Below are 20334 nucleotides of genomic sequence, written 5' to 3'. Positions count from 1 at the left end.
TGTTTGTTAGTAAAAATAAGTGCACTTAGTTGTATTAAGCATTTAATTACATTTCCAGTTTATATAAATAAAACAGTACTTGAACATAACATTAACAAAATAAAAAGGTGCCTAAATGTACGTTAAAATGATTAAAATGGCAGTTTTTTGTCATATTTAAATACACATTTATAAACTAAAGTTTTCATTTGTAGTGTGTTTCAAATTTACAGTTGTACTGTAGAAAGTTGTAGTTGCACTTGTAGATATGTAATATTATGCAAAGGCCACTTTTTATAGCTTCTTAAGTACACTTTGATAATTATTTCATGCTATGAATTTGAACATACTATATATGTACATAATAAATAAATAACAAAATAAAAGAGTACACTTTAATGGCTGATAGAAATTTAAGCATGCAGTTGTAGTAGCATGATGCTAATTCCTCATATAATCTATAAAAAGGTGTGATAGCAGTCTGCACTTGTTGACTTTAGTTCAACTAAAAGTTTACATTTTCACTCGCGTTCCAAGTTTTCTGAATTCCTCAATCAAACACATTTAGCGTGAGTGTTTGCTGATGTATGGCTGAACAGGCAGGACTCTCTTGGTCTCACATACTTAATTTTTTTTTTTTTTTTTTGTGCTGACACATTTTGGCATGGCGTTTCTAGCCTGTGCCTCGTTCTGTTCTTGTTGTGTGCTTGTGTGTGTGTGACCACACTTGTGTGTTCCTGTTGTTGTGTGTGTAGGCGTTAAGCCATTCCAGTGTGAAACCTGTCAGAGAAAGTTTTCACGTTCAGACCACCTTAAGACCCACACCCGGACACATACAGGTAAAACAAGTGCGTAAACCTTTTCATTTTTTTCATGATTCGCTCCTCTCTTTCCACTCTTTGATTTAAAGTTGAATTTTTAGAGGTCACTTTTTTATCTCAGCTTGTACTGGGAAGTTATTAAAAAATATTTGCAGTGTTTTTTTTTATTATAGCTACTGGTTTTAGTATTCTCACTCAACTGTAATGGCTCTTTCCACTGAGTGGTATGGTACAGTACAGAACGGTATGGGTCACCTTTATCAGGCTTGCGTTTCCACTGCTAAAAAGGTACCAATGGTACTCTCTTGGTGGGAGTGGTGTACGACAGCAAGTTTCAGTAAACGTCATTCTCGCTCGAGAAAATGTATACAGTAAAGCTGTACTGGTTGTTAACATATCATATGAGAAGCACTTCTCACAAAGCATATACTTTATACACATAAATAATTCTGTATAAATGTTCATTACTAACGTTTCTATGAACAGGATTTGATTATCAACTGCAGATCAATCTTGTATAGATCTATAAAATATAACCTACAAAATAACCTACTGACGTCTACAATTACATAAAATAAATAAAAATGCAACATATGAACACATACAGGCTCTTACAGTCTCTGATTTGTTACAAATTACAGAAAAACTACACAGTATACATTTAGTCCTTATTTGGGTTCAAAAACGACACGCGACATATAGCCTACAGTCACTGTAAACCTCTCATCTATATCTTTATTCTTCACCAGCACATGTAACCTCTGTTAGAAAGTAATTCCATCATTCTGAGTTCATAATAGTCCAAAAGGTGATAGTTAAACGTGGCAGTTTGTTCATGATTGCATTTTCGTGAATCAGTCTTGCGTTTGTTCGTTTCTGATAGGGTCAGATGTCAGAAGCACTTCAATAATCAAATGCACAATATTATCATCAGCTTAAGAAGTTTATTTTAAATATAGATGCGCATCGAGCGCAAGCGAGAAAGTGATACCGCTCACGCTTTAGACAGCCATGTAAAAAACTACTGGGCAAAGGGCAGATTCTGCTCTTCTTCTTGGCTTTGTGGCTGTTCATCAAGATGATGACAAGGTTTGTTTGAGCTCGGGTCGAACCGAGATGACACAAAGCATTATAAGTCCTTCATTAATCATTAAAAAGACAACTAGGCTAAATTATTTAAAGGAATAAAGTAAAAAAAATAAATGTAAGTATATATTATTAAGTTTCCCAGAGATGGGTTGCTGCTGGAAGGCCATCCGCTACGTAAAAACTTGCTGGATAAGTTGGCGGTTCATTCCTCTGTGGCGACCCTGGATTAATAAAGGGACTAAGCTGACAAGAAAATGAATGAATGAATGAATATATTATTACGGTGTAATGTCTCGGCTGTGTTTTTAAAACATTGCGTTTCCTTTGTTTTTATTCTGGCTAGCTACATGAGCAAGCGAGTGACGTATCTATGTAAAACAATAGCGTTCAGCTGCACGTCTAGTTTCGGCTTTTGGTATGCTTTCGCTGGGCTAGTTACCCTTTGCAAAGGGTACCCAAAAAGTGGTAAGGTAGAGTTTGCTTTTAGGTACCTTTTGCCAGTAGAAACGGTCATAAAAGCGTATTGAACCGAACCGCACGTATCATACCACTCAGTGGAAACGGGCCATCAGACTATACATGTCCGTACCCAGGGGGGCTTTCAAGGGGTTTGAAAGACCCAGCCCTCTACTGACTAAGTCCAGAATTTGGCTGCTAAAAAAGCTCATTTGTGCCATTTTTGACCATATGCCTTCATAAATTGTGAAAAAAAAAAAAAAAAAACGATAGAAGGTGGCTTTAAGACAAATGTAATTTTTTATTATTCAAAATTAATTCTGACTGATAAGACAAATTCTGACTGAGGAAATGAGCCGGCCAGTTTGTTATTTGCCTATAGGCGGCGGTTTTTCATTTAAAACAAGTCTTAACAGACTCCGAATAGTTTTTTTGTTTTTAAATGATGGACGATAATAAACTTGTAATTTAAAAATAAGCACATTTTCACATTTCTTCTCATAACATTATTTATAAAATTGTAATAACCTACAGTTTATAAATAAACATATCATGATAAAATAGTATGGTAAGCACTTTGACAAAATCGTTGGCTATATTTTGCTGCATTAAAACGTATTATAATCACATCCAACAGGCTGAACCAGCAAAAAAAAATTTTTTAAATGTCACTATAATGCAGTATTTGAACCTCATAATTTATCAGAAAACATTAACAAAATAAAATGTTTTAAAATAAAACATTAACAAAATAAAATGAATGAACATGGCGAATAGCTGCAAAAAGGTCCACTTTTTGAGAAAAAAGAACCACCTCTTTCAATAGGCTGGCTACAAGTTTGCTATAGTTACTATAATAATAAAGACTTTAATAATTATCAAGAATTTACTTTTTGAATTGCTATGAAATGCACAGAAAAAGCAATAAAAATGCAAATATAAAAAGAATTATTTGTTTTATGAACTAAATGATATATTTGTTATGCACAATATTTGCATTTTGTATTTGATAAAAAATGTAAATAGTCTTTAGAGAAAAACATTTAAATAATTGAGTAATAATTAGTAATACTTTTAATAATGTTTGTTTTTACACAGAAAATAAAAATGTATTTATTATTGTCAAAAGCATGAATTATGTACAAAATAAAAAATAAACAATACTATAATGGTATTTCTCTAAAAATAATGGTTGGTAAATTGTAATTTATTATAATTACTAAAATAATAATAATAAATTATAATAATTAAACAATTATGAAAATAATAATAATTATTATTATTTTATTATTATGATATTTATTATTATTTTATTATTTATTACTATAATTACTATTGTTATTGCTATTATTTTATTTTGTTATTATTTTATTATTACATGTATTATTATTATTATTATTATTAATAATAATATCATTTTTTATTCTTCATTATTATTATTTATTTATTATTGTTATATTTATTATTATTTCTGTGTATTTATTATTATTTATTTATTTATTTATTTATTTATTTATTTATTTTTTATTATTATCGCCAAAACATTTATGTGTATATTTTATTACAATATAAATTATATTACATATAAATGTTTTCTATGTAAATTTTTTCAAAAGATGATAATGACGATGGTGATGATACATAAATTTTTATTATTAATAATAATAATAAAAGACTGATAAATTATTACTACAATTAGCCTTTAACAACAATGTTAATAATAATAAATAGTATCAATAGTATTATGATTATACAACAAGTATGTTTGCTTATTATTATTTGTTATCCCTTGTCACTTATAGCCACTTGCAAATTATTATTTGAATTTACCAAAGTCATGACTAACCACTGCTCTTAAGTGACCTCATTATTATTTAATAATAACCCTGATATTCCTTACTGCCCTCTACCTTTGCCTTCGATTCCAGTCTAATTTCCATCTCTCCTCTTTATCTCTCTCAGGTGAGAAGCCCTTCAACTGCAGATGGCCAAACTGTCAGAAGAAGTTTGCCAGGTCAGATGAGCTCGTCCGGCACCACAACATGCACCAGAGGAATCTGACCAAACTCCAGCTAACCATCTGAACCCTTGTCCCAAACACAGAAACGGCAGGAAATAATCTTGTTTTCCTTTAAGCGTTCAGGTCTTGGAGTTACAACACAAGACAAAGCTACTCTTTATCTGCATGTGCAGCGCCACCTAGAGGAACAAGCTCCAAACCTGGCCATGAAACACCATTACTGTGGTGCCAATAAACAACTGTGTTTCCAGTGAGAAAACATTATGTCCTTAAGGCAAGACACTGCAGGTCGATTGATTACATTAAAAATTCAAATGGTTTTTTTTATATCTTAAGTTTTCTAAAATGTAATGTTAAGATATGTAAACGAAGTATTATTTAATTAAATATGTGCTCATTTGCATATGCTTCTACACAGTATGTTTGGTAAAGTTTTTTTAAAAGTAGTATATTACAATCTTGAGTCACTTTTTTTTTTTTACAAAAAAGTAACTAAATGTGTTATTATATACATATAACTTGGTTATTTTAAAGGAAATTTATGAAAATAAAGTATGTGTATGCATTGTTTGTTTGCTTGAGTATAAGGTTATGACAGACTGTTTAGTGTAACTCCACCACAGATTGTAATATATTACATTTAAAAGTAACTTCAAACAACAATCTGAACATCGGATGAAGTGAAGATTAAAACTCTTGTTACATATTTGGGTCAAATTTTTTTTTACAGAGGGAATTTTGTGACTCTATTTAACACTCAGATGGGGGAAAATCATGTTTATTTGTAGAATAAAATGTAGAAAACCTTCAAAATTCAAATTAAAGTTGACAAAAGAAACACTTGAAGGGATATAGTTCATCCAAAAATACAAATTTACTCACAATTAATTCATAATCAAGTGGTGTTTGAGTTTCCTTTTTCTATTGAACATAAAAGAAGATCTTTTGAAAAATGTTAGAAACCTGTAACCATAGACTTCCATGGTAGGAAAAATAAATACCTTGAAAGTCAATGGTTACAGGTTTCCAGCATTTTTCGAAAGATCTTCTTTTTTTGTTTAACAGAAAATAAAAAAAATTGAGTATGTGTATGCATTGTTTGTTTGTTTGAGTATAAGGTTATGACAGGCTGCTTAGTGTAACTCCACCACAGACTGTAATATGTTACTTTTAAAAGTAACATTATACAACAATCTGAACATCGGATGAAGCCAAAATCAAAATTCTTGTAACATTTTTAGGTCATAGTTTTTTACAGAGGGAATTTAGTGAATTTATCGATCACTCAAGTGGGGTGAAATCTTTTTTATTTGTAGAATAAAATGTAGAAAACCCTCAGAATTCAAACTCAAGTTGACAGTAGAAACACTTGATGGGATACAGTTCACAAAAAATACAAATTTACTCACCGGTTATTCATAATCAAGTGGTTTATGACTTTCCTTTTTCTGTTGAACACAAAAGAAGATCTTTTGAAAAATATTAGAAACCTGTAACCATTGACTTCCATGGTATTTGTTTTACTACTGTGGAAGTCAATGGTTACAGGTTTCCAACATTTTTCAAAAGATTTATTTACTCATTTACTTCTTTTGTGTTCAACCTTTTAAAAAAAAGAAACTCAAACAGGTCTGTGACAAGTAATAATGACAGATTTTTTACTTTTGGATGAACTATCCCTTTAAGAGTGTGCTTTGGAAATTTCTATACACTAAACTGAAAAACAACACTTTATGAAAAGCCCAAATTCAAAACAGTACTTTTGGCTGCAGTGCCTTGCCTTAATGAGCTTTTACATTTATTTTGGGATGTGACATGTAATGTACCTAACATTTATTTAGTAGTTTTTAGACTAATTTATTGTTTGTTGTAAATTAAGAAGTAACAACAGCTGTAAAACTCGTCCTCAGATATTTGTCCTTGACATGCTGTATCTGGAATTGTGAAACTCATCCATGCTGTTTGTAAAAAACAAAATCCACTCTTTTTGACCTTACCAGTTTATTTATGAGTAGGTCACACTGGTTATGTGGCTGAGCGGTTGTGGTCAAGTTGTAAATATTAGTTTCAATCCTCAGCCAACACCAAAGCATAAATTAACAGGCAAAATTCTGTTCAAGGGAAAAGTGACTTGTATGAAAAATGGATGAAATGTGAAACATATTTGGATGGATTTTTTTTGTTTGTCAAATGATCTTTATTTGTATGTTTGTCATATATCTGTTATTGACTGTCAATGTTTTTATTTTTATTAAACTCTTGGCATTAACTTGACGCAATGTGATTCTACAGTTCAGCTCACAATTTAATTTTAAAGCAGCTTCAGTTTTATTTTATATGATTGTGGAATGGACATTGTAAATCTTACTAATAATTTGGTATACAATTGCAAACTATTTTCCCTCATGTGAATTTATTTTCTTTTTCAATTATTACCCAAATTATGTTTAATTACACAAATTTTTCACAGCATTTCCTATAATATTTTTTTCTTCTGGAGAAAATCTTTTTTTTTTTGGCTAGAGTAAAAGCTTTTAAAGTTTTTAATTAAGGGTTCATACACATTTTTACTACTAAAATTCCAGGATTTTTCCATAACTTTGTTTGCGACTTTCAAGTAAATTTTCATGACTTAATGTTTCATGTAATGTCTCTATACACTGTAAATAATAACGTTCAAATTTAGTACAGCATGTCATAAAACAAATCTATTTAGTTTGAATTTTATTTTATTATATATTATTATTCTATTTTATTTATATTGTATGTAAAAAAAATTTAAATAATACTTACACATGGCGGTATATTGCCACTGTGGCACCTCTGACATTGAGACTAATCTGAAGGAAAATTAACGAATGAATGCTTATGCAGCATTCATAATGTGAGACCACGTTTTTGGCCTAGGACAGAAAAGAAGTAAAGACAAATAACCTATATTCATGTTAACAGATATTTGTTTATTTGTTAAACTAATTTCTATGACCTTTCCAAAACTTTGTGAGGCTTTTTGTTTTTCCCAAAACTTTTTCAGACCTGGAAAATCCCATGTCAAAATTTCATGACTTTTCCAGGTTTTCCATGACCGTCTAAACCATGTTAATAATAATAAAAAAAAAAACTTTTAAAGCTCAATATTATTAGCCCCCTTAAGCAATATAATTTATTTTTGATTGTATACAGAACAAACCATCATCATACAATGATTTGCCTAATTATTCTAACTTGCAAAATTAACCTATTTTAATCTTTAAATTGCACTGCAAGCTGAATACGTGTCTTTAATAATATCTAGCAAAATACTACTGTCATCATGGCAAAGAGAAAAATAGATCAGCTATTTTAACTTAGTTATTAATGCTATTATGCTCAAAAAAAACTCCCCGTTTAACAGGAACTGGGGAAATAAATAGGCCTAAATGGTGGGCAATTAATTCAGAAGGGCTAACTGTAACTTTAACTGCGTATATAGCTACATTCTGAAAAAAAGTCTTCTCATTTGCTTAAATTTAAATGATCTCAATGGCAAAAAACAGTAACATTGCGATATTTTTTTACAATTTGACACAACTTTTCTGTCACTTTGTTTTATTTAACAAAGGCCTCCCTTCAAACCTACTCTTCACATCAAAACACCAATGGAATTGTACAACTATCTACTTTATCTTTATCTGAAGCCCAAGACGTGGTCTTCCAGCCTTTTCCATCTTAAACAATTTGCTAGGCCCCCAGCGCTGCGTAAATCAGCGAGCTTCTCCACCCGATTACTCATGCCGAAAAGTCCCGCTATATCTCACAAAGACAAGCGCTTAATCTCTGTCCTACATTCGGTCCGAGTGCCCTTTGAAGGCGAGGTGGCTGCGCAGGGGCGCAACTGCACATTTACTGATGGTTATGCGGCTTCAACTTTTGCGCCCCCCCTTCGATCAAACTATATTTTATAACAGGCAAGTGATAAAATGTGGACAATATTTCCGTCAATAAATTAAAGATATTTTTTCATAAAGATATCAATATGCTTCAAAAATACAGTTTCACATTTCTGAACACAACTGAAATAGTATGAAGTAGTAAAAGGTATAATTACATTAAGCATGTTAAGTCGCTTGACTAGCCTTGCTTTTGCTTTTTGTACTACATTTGTCAAAACAAAATGATAGACATGGGAGTCCTAAAGGGCAAAAGAACATTGCAATTACTTCTCACATGCATACTGTGAGAAGTGTAAGGTCTGTCTTTGCAAGAACAATTGACTGAAACTGCTAAAAGTTAAATAAAAAAGACTGTCAAATGTTTAGTGTAAAAAAAACAGAAACAAACTGTGTGAAATGTTCTATTTAATTGAAATGTTATGACTTTGTTTGTAGCTAAAATTAAAATAGTTTTGAGCTAAGAAGTTACCAAAAGGCCTGATGAATTAATATGATACATAATAAATTCATAAAAACATGTATATGGTATGAAAAATGGGGGGAGGGGTGGAATGATTTTTTAATTTAATAAAATACAATATTATACGCGTATAAAATGCTAAATAAACATTTTTAACAAAAAAATATATGTATTATTTGAAACTTTTAATATGGATAATTTCAAAAATAGTTTTGGCACAATGGCGCCCCCAGTGTTTAGCGCCCCTATGCGCCGCATATACTGCATACCCCCTTTTTGCGCCACTGTGGCTGCGTAGTGTAACTCTGCCATAGTTCACTTAATATGGACTAGAGTTGTGTTAGTTTCTATTCGATGTAAAAAAAAAATAGTGTAATTGAGGAGAAATGTAGCACAACAGGTGAGTTTTTTTTTCCATCACTGGTGAACAAGTAGTCAGTCAAACCGTCTAACTTATAAAGTATTTAAACATTTTGAAATATGCTAGCTGTTAAAAAAGGTCTTACCTGTAGTAAACAGTTCTTCACAGGCATCTTCACAGATAGAAGACATTTGTTTTTCTTATAATTTGTTGTAGGTAAATATCCACCTCATTCTTAGCGTTTTTTGTCTTCATTTTTTACGCTTTTCATTCACTTTATTTATTTATTTATTTTTTTAACGGAAGCGCGTTCGTTATCTGCACTGTAAACGTGCCTGGCTTCCGGTACCAACACTTTGTTGTGCTTTATATTGCAAACTGGTATATGTTATGCTATTTTATAGCTAGGCTACTAGCATTATACTCGTAATCTAATTTACCTGAAATACACTTTGTTGGGTTATTAACCTGAGTTCTAGCTAAATATTAAATTTCAATTCAATCCATCTTTATTTTTTATAGCCTATATTTTTATTAAATACAAGAATAAAAACATCACTGCATTGAAAATAAAATTAAATTAAAAAACAAATTAAGGAAGAAGAGGAAAAAACAACAACAAAAAAAAAACCAAAGCTTCAATCATTGTACAAAGTCTCAGTCATTAAGAAAAAAAGATTATCATCAGCGTTAAGAAATTTAAATTCATTTTTATTTCTATATCCACTTGTAAAGTGGTGAAGTATCGTTGACCTATGGAATGCTGTTTCCGGGTCCAAGCCGCTGCTCATTGGAATTTAGCTTTTTAGTCCTCTCACACATTAAAGTGAATTTTATATCACCACAAAAAAAAAATAAGTATAACTTTCTGGCCATCAGATGTTAGGCATGGATATATATATATATATATATATATATATATATATATATATATATATATATATATAGCGATCGTGATTTTCGTGAAGTATTGAGTAATTTTCAATGCTGAAAGTCCAAACACTGAAGAGCAAATCCATTGATACGCAGCTCCATAAGTCCAGAACCAAGCAACCCATTGGCAACAGTGGCAAGGACCAAACTTCACCAATTGACAAAAGTGAAAGAAAAAACCTCAAGAGAAACCAGGGTCACTTGGGCAAGACCATTTCTCCTCTCAAACGTCCTGTGCAGAGCTGCTGTCTAAATATGGACAACCCCAACCATTGGGTTACTTTTACAAATAAAATTTTTAACCCAATGCTTGGATTTGACCATTTAAGTATTTTACGTTTTGTCAGTTTAGTGGCTAATTTGTACAAATTTGTATGAGTTCAGTTGTACGAAAATGTATGATTTTAAAAAGGAGGTGTGGCACCCAACCCCGCCCCTAAACCCAACCATCATTGAGTGATGAGCAAATCGTACTAAATTGTACGAACGAGATTGTACGTATTCATACGAATTAGCCACTAAATCAAAAGTTTACGAATTGTAGTGAGATAACGTTGGATATTTTATACAATAAGGTATTCAAAGAATCAATATGTGCCATTTTTATAAAAAGAGCTGCACATGTCCGATCATGCTTTATTCATAAGTAAAACAACACAAAGCATGAATGTTTTCATGCAGTAACCTTATCCCAATAGGCGTCACAGTGCATGTTTTCCCAAAGACATTCGCTATTGGTGAATTGGGTTAACTAAATTGTCCGTAGTGTATGTGTGTGAATAAGTGTGTATGGGTGTTTCCCAGTGATGGGAAAATAAATGAGTGAATTATTACAAAATATTTGTCTTCTATTTTCTTTGTGTTAACATACAAAAAAAAGAAGCATCAAGGTGCTTTTAAAAGAAAGATGGATGTGATAGACTATTCCCACAGACTGATGCTTCAAACTGTTTGGTTTTACCATTGACTAGCATTATTGGGTTGTGGACCAGAGAATGGACAGAAAACATGATAGTCAAAGCCTGTGATTCTTGTTTTAATCTCAATATCTCGTTCTCTCTGTATATGTGCATGCTTTCATTTTCCCCTCAGTTGACTGTAAAAAAGGCATGCTAATCAGCAGCCTGTGTTTTGGCTCTGATACCACAAGATGAAAGAAACTCACACTCTCACTGAACTCTGTCTGTGATCCTTCCAAACGCTGATAAAAGTTTGACTCCAGTCTTCAGTCTTGAAGTTTTATGGGCATCTCAGGTCCGTCAAACTCTCAAAAGGAGCGTTAATTTGGTGAAGACATGCAGTGCTTGAAGAATGTCTTTAAAATAAAGCGTGTGTTGTTGCACGGCAGTCTTTTTAAATTTTGGCTCAATTTTTCCCTCAAAGAGAGTACTCAGAAAGCCTTCTTGGAAAGCTTAGAGCAATTCCATCCATCCTGTACCTTTTCCATAGAAGAATCTTTTGTGATTTTCCAAAATAAACAAAACTCCTTCGGATTTACTATCAAACGTATAAAGTTTTAGGCTTTAGGCTTGTATTGTCTAATATTTCAAATTAAATTATATTTGCATTAGTGCATCATATGATTTCAATTATATATATATATATATATATATATATATATATATATATATATATATATATATATATATATATGCAGTTGAAGTCAGAATTATTAGCCCCCCTTTGAATTTTATTATATATATATTTTCCAAATGATGTGTAACAGAGCAGGGAATTTTTACAGTATAGCTGATAATAAAATATTCTTCTGGAGAAAGTTTTCTTATTTGTTTTATTTTGGCTAGAATAAAAGCAGTTTTACATTTTTAAAAAAAACATTTAAAGGTCAAAATAATTTGCTCCTTTAAGCTATATTTTTTCAATTGTCTACAGAATAAATCATCACTATACAATAACTTGCCTAATTACCCTAACCTGCCTAGTTAATCTAATTAACCTAGTTAATTAGCCTAGTTAACCTAGTTAGTTAGTTTAATGTCACTTTAAGCTGCATAAAAGTGACTTGAAAAATATCTAGTCAAATATTATTTACTGTCATCATGGTAAAGATAAACTAAATCAGTTATTTAAAATAAGTTTTTAAAACTATTATGTTTAGAAATGTGTTGGAAAAATCTGCTCTCCGTTAAACAGAAATTGCGGAAAAAAATAAATGGGGCTAATAATTCAGGGGGTTTAATAATTCTGACTTCAACTGTATAAATAAAATTCAGAAAATTACATAGAAATAAATAAATAACAAAAATGTGTATTTTGTTAAATAGTATTTTCACTATAACATGTATGATGTTTCTGAGTAATTTGCTAAATTACACGATAAATTATATCCCTAAAATATCATTCAAGATAAAGTAAAAAAAATCATTTTAATACGATTTATTTAAAATGCAATTTTGGCGGTTCATTCTGCTGTGGCGAACCCGGATAAATACAGGGACTAAGCCGACAAGAAAATGAATGAATGAAATGAAAATGCAATTTTTTTCCTGAAATTAAAATGATGAATGGTGAATTTTGTCTTTCTAATGTTACATGAATGACAACACAATGACAGCAAAAAACATAATTACAATAATAATATTAATAATGACATTTTTCCTGAGCACCAAAAATTCAGCTTTACTATTAAGGGAATGCAGTACAAAGCAATACAAAAACCTATTTGTCAATTTTCTGGTTACAATATTTTACAAAATGTTTATACTATTTCATAATAGTTTGTAATAATATTATTAGTTTTTGATAAATAAATGCAGTCTTGCTGTGAATAAACATTTGAACCACATTTTGGTAAAAAGAAACCAAGCAATACAAACATAAAAATAAAACAAAACAAAACAAAATATCTGAAAACTGAGTAATGTGTAATAACAATGAAATGACACAAGGAGAAAGTACTGAACTACTGAAACGTAAAATACTTAATTAAAAGGCTTTTCATATGGAGAATGAATTACATGAATTGCTCAGGTGTGATTTTTCACATCAACAGAGTGTAAAATTCTTGATGGTTCTGTGGGTCTCGTCTATCAAATCTAATCTTTAATTTGTATTTGAAATTGGATTTAAGTCAGGTGATTGGCTGGGCCATTTTTCAGCTTGATTTTCTTTCTCTGAAAGCATTTGATAGTTTCCTTTTGGATAATGGTCTTGCTTAAATGTCCACCCTAGCTTCATCTTCATCATCCTGGTAATGCAGATGTTGGACTGAATCAGTTAATATTCATTTACACTGAGGAAGGGCAGAGAGTTGCTGAAGACTACTGAGAGATTTCAGCTGCTGCGGCTTTCACTGCCTTTCTACACCTCCCTTTATTCATGTGTTCAGTACTTTTTTTACCTGTGCCATTTCATTTTATTACGCATAACTTAATTTGTAAACTAATTAGATTTGTTTTCTTTGCAAACATGGATTTCTTTGGTTGTTATCAACATCAGGGGAAAAAAATGGTGACGTGTTCAATACTATATTTGTTCATGTACATTTTAACAACTTGACATTTTAAGTTCTTTAATTTCAAGCAGTACATTATTCTCACAAATTCCAACTCAATAAGCATCTACAAAAAGTGACGAATTTTGGAGTAAACCTTGTCTCTTCGCAGAAAAGAGCTACAAGCATTGCTGACTGATAACACACCTGATGCTGAACTCAGAGCAGAGCAGCTGGTGGAGACCCTGGAGCTGCTGGATCAGTGCGGACGTTCATTCAGCGATAAGATAAGAGTGACGGACGACCCAAGCCAAGATCTCTGACCCTCAGCCTCACGTGTGCCTGTTTATCAGGCCATTACTGGATTAGATGTTCTCCGACGGTGAGGATGTGAGGGCTTATTGTGGTGTAATTCTTGCCATTTAGGATGACCATCACCTGAGTCTGTGTTTCTTCATGCTTTTAAGGGGTCAGTTCACTCAAAAACAAAAATTCTGTCATCATTCGTTCACCTGTTCCTTATTTAAGTTCCTAAAAGAAGATATTTTGAAGAATGTCAGAAACAGTCACAAAAGTGTTGCCTGTACATTCAAAGTCAACTGCTTTGTTTTCTAACATACTTTAAAATATCTTCTTTTGACTTCAGCAGAAAACATTAACTCATACAAAATTGGAATATCTTGAGGCAGAGTAAATAGTGAATATTTTTAAGAGAGCTATTTCTGTCATTCTGTCTTTTTTATTCTTATTCTGATAATGTTTCTGGAGATATAACTTAAATTATTTTGGCCATGTTGGTAGAGGAGATCACATGAAATATTCCAGAATAAGCATTATAAAATTGTAGTTTTATTCATTGATTTTCCTTCGACTTAGTCTTTATTTCAGAGGTCGCCACAGCAAAATGAACCACTAACTATTTCATAAGTTTTACACTGCAGATGCTCTTCTAGCCACAACCCAGTACTGGGAAACACCCATACACTTTCACATTCACACACACTCATACATTACAGCTAGTTTAGTTTAAAAAATTCACCTATAGCACATACCTTTGAATAGTGGAGGAAAACCACGCGAACACGGGAAAGCACCAAAACTCCACACAGAAATGCCAATTGACCCAGCTGGGACTTGAAGCGGCATGGCTGTGAGGCGATAGTGCCTCCCAATAATAGATTCTAAAGTTTATGATTGGAAAAGTGGAGCATAAACCAATCTCAGAAAAATTGCTTCTGGAAGTATTTTTGTATATTACTTAAATTATAGTTATTAATTTGCTATTACTATATCACTGCTTAATATGGAATCTTGTTTCTTTCATTGTAAACAAACGACACCTTGCATGTCTAGGCTAAGATGGAGGAGACATTGAAGATGAATCCAAAGAATCTTGATGAACACTGGGAGTCCTGCAAGAACGCTTTCTTTGACATTCCAGATGACTTTATTAATAAGTTATTTGAATCATTGCAAAGATGTACGGATGCAGTCCTCCAAGCTCGTGGGAGTCAATCATAATATTAATTATTTCTCCACTGCAGCATGACTTTATATTCTATACTGTACATTATTTCTGTTAAGAAATTGAAATTCTGACCCAGTTGCACAGTTTTGTGTTCATTTTTTGTAATTCTGACCTTATTTCTCAATTCTGTGTTTATATCTTGCAATTATGTCAATATTTCAGAATTCTGCATATTACGTTAACTTTCTTTTCTGCTACTGAAAGTCACAGTAGTGTTTTTAATAATATTTTTTATCCCGAAAACATATACAGTATATTTCATAACTCAAAACTCAGTAGTACATTATTATCCCCATTCTTTCCCCAGCAACTCAAGTAAACCTGAAAAACAAAGTGTATTCAAAGTTAAAAAAGTCACAGACATCTTCCAGAGCTGACAAAAGCAGTATGTGGAAGTATGTGTGTGTGTATTTGTGAAACCCTGCAGCTGATCCAGGCCCCTGGGGAGATTTTGTAATGGCGCTGGATGATATTCTGGAAGTGCAGGTCCTGGTACGGCTCTCTAGAGGCTGCATTCCATCAGTCCCAGTACAGATTCTTTCTCCTTCACCTTACTCTCACTCTCTCTATCACACACACACACACACACACACACACACACACACACACACACACACACACACACACACACACACACACACACACACACACACACACACACACACACACACACATACACACACACACACGCACACGCACACACACATACACAGAGAAAACACTTATTTTCTTTGTTGTGCAACAGCTCTTACTATCCGGCCACTGTCATCAGTCAAAACTCTGCTCTTCCTCAAGGCCTGTACAGTAATGAGGCTGAGATATCATTCTTGCTGCACTCTCTGTAGTAGTAGTAGTAGTGTACGTGTGTGTGTGTGTGTGTGTGTGTGTGTGTGTGTGTGTGTGTGTGTGTGTGTGTGTGTGTGTGTATGTTTAAGGATGACTTCTAGTTTTTATATTCATATTTCTGCAGGCATAAACACTGTTTTTATGCACTTGTCCATTTTGAGATTTTAGACTTTTTGGCCGTTTATGTAAAGTACACTGTTAAGTTTTTCCTCTGCTGTTCTTTATAAATTTGTGTATAGGGATTTAAATTAGAATGCAAAATTTTGAAAGCTGCCAACATAAAAAATGATGTAGTAATTTAAAGTCCCCATTTTGAATTTTGTTAGCGCACTTTGCTAGTTTTGTGGTGAGTACTTCATCTGTGCATGTCATTAAGACAAAAAAATGTTTGCCATGAAAATGCACTTCCAGGTCTTTTTTTTGTTAAATTGTCAGATTATATATATTTTAGCAAACAGGCGTGGCTAATATGATGAGGAGGAGTCTGTTAGGTTGTAATAACTCTCCTCTTGTAATAACTCTAATAACATTTTTCTCAATCTTACTGAATTAACTGCCTCTTTACAACGTTCAGTCAGCTCGCAGTAGAAAAAACAAGCCACGCCTACCATTTTCTCATTTAATCCGCATGTTAAGTCGTGAGGTATAGGTGACGTATGAAATGCTGTTTCCAGGTCCAAGCCGATACGAGTAAATATTTGTGTATGGAAACTTTTTAGTCGTATCACACTGTAAAGTGAGTATATATATATATATATATATATATATATATATATATATATATATATATATATATATATATATGATCAAGATTTTTGTAAGTATTATATCACGTTTAAAATTTTTTATTATTATCATTTGATGAGTTTCCCCATACAGTTTGATATAGCACGTGGTCCCGGAAGCCACTTTGCGTGACATAACAGTTAAGAATCTGATATTCCGTTTCTCTAAGGAACTGCGTCACAATATGAAAAAAATAATGGTCGCAGCTTCCGGTTCATGGGTACATAAAAGTGAATACTATTGTGTTTTTGAACCATACTATAGGTAATGGGGCTGTGCGATTTGGGATAAATATCTAATTGGGATTTTTTTGACAGATATTGCGATTGGGATTGAATTTTTTTAGTCAAGATTCAGTCCATTCAGTCTAGTTCAGTATTATTGCCTCTTATGGTTAAAATGCAGTGTGTTAGTTTAAAAAAAGAAACTGAAAAGATATTAACTTACTTCAACATTTATTCAAATTTAATATTAAGAATATTTTTTATTTTTCTCTAGAGCACATAAAATGACCTTTCATTCAAGTTCAACTCAAATTAGGGAAATAATGTAGCTTATTTTACAAACAAAAAATAATAATAATGGTAAAAATACAGAACACTCAAGGCTGATAAGAAGCAGATTGAAAAGTTCTCTTTGGGCAAAATGAAAGTTTGCTCACTCAACTGGTTAGTAAAGACTATCACACACAGATTGCAATCCCGCATTTGCTCTGGGTGTGGGTAATGAAATAATACATATATATTCCAAATCACTGCCTCTTTAATTAATTGCACAGCCCTAATACTGAAGTACTTGAATTAATCTGCTGAGTTGCTTCTATAGTTGCTAACACAACAACTACAGCAATATAACCAAATAATCCGTTTTACAACTGCAGGGTATATTATACTATGATACAGCACAGTTTACTGTAGTAAAAACTACAGCAATAATTGATAGAGTTTGTACTATCGCTAAACTTAATATAACAGTATGATGTAGCATTCATTTACAAAGTGTTGTAAATACCATATTATTTACAATTTAATATTCTTTATTATAGTATGATTCGAGAACATATTTATTTTAAATCGCAATATTATATTTTCATTTTCAAAAATTTGTTTTTTTCTCCTGAACTGAGCATTAGATCTTCACTTCAGCAACAACTCAAAAAAGAAATTCACCAAATCTCCTCTAATATATCAAAAATTAAACAAGAAACTGACTTCATGCATTATTTAGATGTTTGTGTCAGAAATTTATGAAAATTAGCACATTTTTAGCTGAGTAATGTATAATTTACATATTTAAACAAGCTTTTGAAAAACTCATAAGACAAAAAATGTGTGTGAATAAGACATAAGACATAATGGTGTGAATTTCCAAACTACTTCAATTTCCCTTTTTAATACTTTATGACAAACCAAAACTGCCTTGAGTAGGAAAAACTGTGATCTAACTGAGATATTATGTTGACATGAAATTTTAAGCTCAGTCTCAGACTCTCTAATTCCACTAAACTGGGCCAAATGTAAGAAGTCAGTATACAGGTTTTAAATGAGATTGACAAAAGAGAATTCAAAGCCGTTCCACAATAATCTTCCACAATCTGTCTTTATACTTAATTTTTTCATTGCCATAAGGTGCTTTGTGTGGTGAGACGCAATGGCTCAAATTAGACACCTGGATCTTGGATTTCCGAGAACCTGATATATTTTATGAGGGACGAAAGTTTCAAATGTGATTGACACATGAGGTCATACTTATTTATTTAATATGAGAAAATGTCTGACAAGAATTCTGGACTTAGTGTACAAGGACCTGACCTTACCTCTGCCCTCTTATTGTTAATCCAGATTATGATCTACACCTGCACTACAGCAAGAAACATTCACTGCCACTAAAGCTGACTGACATAAGAAAGCAAACTCGAGCAGCATGATGAAGAGTCTGGCAGGAGGATTGTTCTTCAGCAGCGATGCTAAAGCCATCAGGTTACTCTCCATCTGACATGTATCTGTGGACTGAACAGAGGACAGGTTGTTTAGAGATCTTCTACTGTCCTCTTCAAACACCAGCCCCATGCCTCTATAACTCATGGCTGGATGTGAAAGTGGCCAATGAAGGACCTGCTCTGATTTAAAGCCCTCTTAAAATTCCCTCTTCTGGAAGATGGGAAGTCTCGGCACGAGCGGCTGGTCTTTCTCAATGCCAGATCTGCATGTTTCAATGAACTAGTCACTGAAGAGGAATTTTCAAATTAGTGCTTTTTTTCAAGGCAACTAGCCAATATATTTCAGTAAGTAATGTCGTTCTAGTGTCAAATATTTTTACTGACCATTGACATCTTAAATTTTATGAAAAAATCCCACAATGACTATTGTGCTTTAATGCAAAACTTCTTTATGTTTAAGTATTAAAGATAAGAACTCTATTAATAGTAAAGAATGACAAAACAATTCAAGTAAGTGTATTTCAATAGTAAATGAACAGTGGCAATAGTAACAATTCACAAAATCACAAACAATAGCTGAAAAAAAATGAGGGACTAAAATACGAACAAGGCAATCAGAGACTAACAGATCTAAGGAAATCTAAAGAACAAATTAGAAAAAAGACATGTGACGTGACCTGTGAAGGCAAATTCTCTGGCTTATGTTGATCCAAGAGGGCTATGGAGGAGCCCATGGAGAAGGTTAAGACAGGTATGACAACATCAAAGAGACAGAGAGATGGTCAATCCAGAATCCAAGAGTCAGACAGCCACAGAGCAAGGGTGACAACAAGGATCAAGGTGGACCAAGGTAGAGATACAGGAAAGGAGGAGTCTAATTATACCAGAGGGATGTAGGGACAAGTTGCAGCAGGCAGAAAAGAGTCCTGAGGTGGAGGCAGGAAGATGACTGACCAAGGCATAGCTGTTGGGATGAGGTGAGACTGAGGTGAAGTCCAGGTCTTGAGTAGATATAAGGGAACCAGAGCTGGGCAAAAGCAGAGGAGACTTGGGAGACAAAGGAAACCGAACTAGGCAGAAACAGTGAACACTTGGGAGAAAAAGGAAACAGAACTGGGCAGAAACAGAGGAAGGTTGGGAGACAAAAAAAAAAAACAGAACTGGGCAGAACCAGTGGAGACTTGGAAGACAAAGGAAACACACCTGGGCAGAACCAGAGGAGACTTGGAAGACAAAGGAAAAACACCTGGGCAGAACCAGAGGAAAAATGGAGACAAAGAAAACAGAACTAGGCAGAACCACAAGAAGGGGTTCCAGTTCTACCAGAAAGACTTTAGAAGGCAGATAAACGTTTGAACATTTATTGTGAATTGTTTGCATGAATGAGAGTTTGTTACAGTCCTTTCATAAAGTTCTTTGGTGTAAGCCCCGTCTATACTGCAGAACTCTGGATGAGCTGGCAGATCCTGCCTGAAGATGAAGGCAGGGTGAAGCCGACCCCCTGAGTGGAGACGAGGTCAACCTGGTGGTGGTGGTGATGGGGAGAATGGAGGGAAACTTCTGCAACGTCACCTGAATACAGTGAAACAGATTGTTTAGATGAGCTTATATACATGGCTTGCTTGGTTGTTATAGGCTGACGAGATAATTATTATGAATGACGTGACACCTCAGTCTTCCTGGTAGAACTTCGCTAAAGCTTTCATAGACAAAGAAAGGAAAGCTGGGCA

General features: G+C 33.0%; 1 protein-coding gene and 2 long non-coding RNA genes across 13 annotated transcripts in view; 2 read left to right on the top strand and 1 right to left on the bottom strand.

The window, feature by feature from the left end:
• The window catches only part of wt1a (WT1 transcription factor a), a 37919-nt gene extending 31280 nt beyond the window's left edge, over positions 1-6639 (top strand). For 2 of the 11 annotated variants that reach the window (XM_068217310.1, XM_068217309.1), the window contains exons 8-9: positions 735-818; positions 4308-6639. In XM_068217310.1, coding sequence (XP_068073411.1) covers positions 735-818; positions 4308-4429 — 206 coding nt within the window. In that variant the 3' untranslated portion in view covers positions 4430-6639. Of the gene's footprint in view, positions 1-734; positions 836-4307 lie in introns of those variants that run through there. The other 9 variants (XR_012399755.1, XR_012399758.1, XR_012399757.1 and 6 more) reach the window with 9 other exon arrangements.
• The window catches only part of LOC141380936 (uncharacterized), a 46674-nt gene extending 37183 nt beyond the window's left edge, over positions 1-9491 (bottom strand). The window contains exon 1 of the long non-coding RNA XR_012400341.1: positions 9264-9491. This is a non-coding gene — a long non-coding RNA (uncharacterized lncRNA). The remainder of the gene's footprint in view (positions 1-9263) is intronic.
• On the top strand, positions 9030-19747 carry LOC141380938 (uncharacterized). Its single transcript, XR_012400343.1, has 3 exons — positions 9030-9157; positions 13678-13887; positions 18507-19747. It is a non-coding gene; the product is annotated as an uncharacterized lncRNA (long non-coding RNA).
• The last annotated feature ends 587 nt before the right edge of the window (positions 19748-20334 follow it).

This window comes from Danio rerio, chromosome 25 (genome assembly GCF_049306965.1).
Source record: "Danio rerio strain Tuebingen ecotype United States chromosome 25, GRCz12tu, whole genome shotgun sequence".
Classification (NCBI taxonomy): Eukaryota; Metazoa; Chordata; class Actinopteri; order Cypriniformes; family Danionidae; genus Danio; species Danio rerio.
The sequence above is the reverse complement of the archived record's forward strand: the minus strand, read 5'-3'. Positions and strand labels throughout refer to the sequence as shown.